Here is a 2863-nt window from a genome sequence, read left to right on the forward strand (position 1 = left end):
GCGTGGTTATTTATTGTCCCTTCAGAGGCGAGATTTGTGAAAGACCTCAAAAGTTTCTGTCCTCGTTTTCCAGATTTATGTTTTGGGCTCTTCGTTGAGTTATTCAGATGTAATCGTTAAATATTGAAACCACAGTTACAGTTTCGACACAATAAAAAGAAAAGTTTGTGTGATTAAAAACAGAAAGCAGCCGTCTCAATCGTCAAGGCAACTTTTGTTTTATTCTCCTTCATTTTTTTGACTTAACAAAAAAAACGTTGGGATTGTGGAAAAAAACGTTAATGCAAAAGAAACTTTCAAAGTCACAAATGCAGAAACATGCAATAAACAACAGAATAAAAAACGGGGGGGGGGGGGGGGGGGGGTGGGGCTGAATCTCCATGATCAGGAATGTTGAATGGCGGGCGGGAGGGGGCGGAGCCTACAGGGGTGCGGCTACAGGACGAGCAGAAAGGGTTAAGTGCTGGAGCTGGGTGTCGTCCCCGCAGTCGGAGATGACGACCTTGGTGTTTGCTTTCCCGCTCTGGGTGCCGAGGGCCTCCATCTTCTTCACCACGTCCATCCCCTCGACCACGGAGCCGAACACCACGTGTTTCCCATCGAGCCTGCGGAGACGACACGCGTCAACACCAACACCAACGTCAACATCAATGTCAACGCCGTCAACGTCAACACCAACACCAACGTCAACGCCAACATCCTGCGGAGATTTTTGCCTCCACGCCGACATAAACACGGCGGCGAGCGTCACATACAGACTCTTTTTTATGTGATTTTTAGTTTTTGTTTTTCTCTCTGTTCTATTTTATCTTACAGTTTAGTTTGACAACTTTGTTTTTTGGGCAATTTTTTGTGATTTTTAAAGAAAATAGGCAATTTGTTGCCATTTTCTATTCTTTAAAAAGTTTTGGTGATTTTTTCTTTAATTCTTTAAACATTTAAACAACAGAGAAAAGTTTGCAATTTTTTAAAGAGTTTTTTATTATCATTATTACTTTTTTGTTCTACCTTTCTTTTAAATATGAACATGTATTAATTAAATTGTTTAAGGGATGAAGTAACTGACACACTAATGACAGTGAAGAAAATAAATGAATTTAAAAATGCGTTTTAGAAAAATGGATACAGCATAGTATTGCAGTATTTTTGCATGTCATTCTGTTATTGATTCACTGTTCCAAGCATGACTGTTTCTATTATTATTATGATTATTATGATTATTATGATTAGGTGGCAAGTATAAAAGGTAAAATAACAATAATCTACTTTGAGAAACCTACTGGAGTAACAAAATCAAAAGCGTTTTTGATCCACTAGAAACAAGAAAAAAAAAAGATTTTGATAGAGATAATAAAAGTGTTTCCCTTTGGTGATATTTTTCTCAGTTAAAATTAAAAACGGAATAAATCACATTTAAAAACACAATAATACTGAGTATTGATTAATGTCGCGATCACATCGTCTCTGATGATCCAGATCCCGACCATCTGAGTTCATTAGAAACTGCCCGCACGTCCAGAGTGTGTGTGTGTGTAAGCGTGCATGTGTGTGTAAGTGTGCATGCGTGCACATGAGTGTGTCTAAGTGAGCATGTGTGCATGTGTGTAAGCGTGCATGTGTGCGTAAGCGTGCATGTGTGCGTAAGCGTGCATGTGTGTGTAAGTGTGCATGTGAGTGTGAGCGTGTGTAAGTCTGCATGCGTGCACATGAGTGTGTCTAAGCGAGCATGTGTGCGTGTGTGTAAGCGGGCATGTGTGTGTAAGCGTGCATGTGTGCGTGCGCCCTCACCATGGTGTCTCGGCCGTGCAGATGAAGAACTGGGACCCGTTGGTGTTGGGGCCGGCGTTGGCCATGGACAGGATGCCGGCGCCGACGTGCTTCAGGTTGAAGTTCTCGTCGGCGAACTTGTTACCGTAGATGGACTTTCCTCCGGTTCCGTTGTGGTTGGTGAAGTCGCCACCCTGCGCGTCAAAAAAACACAAAAATGAAGACTAGAGCTCAGAAAGAGAAAAGAAATAAATAGAAACAAGAACAGTGGATTTTCTGAAGTGCTGCTTCTGAAACGCAAAACAATAAAATGAATATAAATAAAATATGAGACACACCAAAGAAAAGGCTGATAAATACTAAAATACAGCAAAAACAAATCATCAGCAAACTGATGCTGCAGGAGGAAGAAAGCGCGTCACCTGACACATGAAGCCGGGGATGATGCGGTGGAAGGTGGATCCCTTGTAGCCGTAGCCCTTCTCGCCGGTGCACAGGGCGCGGAAGTTTTCGGCGGTCTTGGGCACCTCATCTGCACGGAGCTGCGGGACACAAAATCAACACAAAGGCCGTTATAGTTGAAACGACGAGCTGCGTCCGGCGTGCGATAAAACCCGAGTCCTTACGGAGGTTAAAAGTCTGAGGTCACATCTGGCTCGCCGCCGTCAGATACTCTGCACTTTGCTCTGTGGAGCGACGCATTGCGTAACGCCACACGGAGGGAAAACCTGCAGCTCTCACTCCGGCTGCACGCAGTATGTCCCGTTTTAACCATTTCAAACCTCACACCATCAGCTTTCCTGCGTCGTCGTCAAAGACGCTTTCACGAGCGTTCAAACCAACAAACCGTGAAAACAAACAGAGAAAATAAAACCAGCAACTTGGAATTAAAAGTCCCGCAAAGTGTAAAAACAATGTGTAAAAGGCAACAAGATGACCTGAAAATTAGCTAAAAAAATAAAAATAAAATAAGAAAGGAAAAGAAAACTTTATTTATAATAAGGTATTTAAAATTAGATTATAAAAAATGATTTACAATATTATAATTATGTATTTACAGTTAGATAACAGAAAAAAATACAGAGAGCCCTATCAT

The 2863-nt window shown here is 41.8% G+C and overlaps 1 protein-coding gene across 1 annotated transcript; it reads right to left on the reverse strand.

The window, feature by feature from the left end:
* Nucleotides 1–202: 202 nt before the first annotated feature.
* LOC121937625 (peptidyl-prolyl cis-trans isomerase-like) lies at nt 203–2469 on the reverse strand. The gene is made up of 4 exons (XM_042480954.1): nt 2417–2469; nt 2190–2322; nt 1789–1961; nt 203–605 (listed from the first exon to the last, which is right to left on the reverse strand). The coding sequence occupies exons 1-4, from the start codon at nt 2467–2469 to the stop codon at nt 422–424; spliced, it is 543 nt and encodes a 180-aa protein (XP_042336888.1). The 3' UTR covers nt 203–421.
* Nucleotides 2470–2863: the final 394 nt, after the last annotated feature.

Source organism: Plectropomus leopardus, unplaced genomic scaffold (assembly GCF_008729295.1).
Source record: "Plectropomus leopardus isolate mb unplaced genomic scaffold, YSFRI_Pleo_2.0 unplaced_scaffold269, whole genome shotgun sequence".
Classification (NCBI taxonomy): Eukaryota; Metazoa; Chordata; class Actinopteri; order Perciformes; family Serranidae; genus Plectropomus; species Plectropomus leopardus.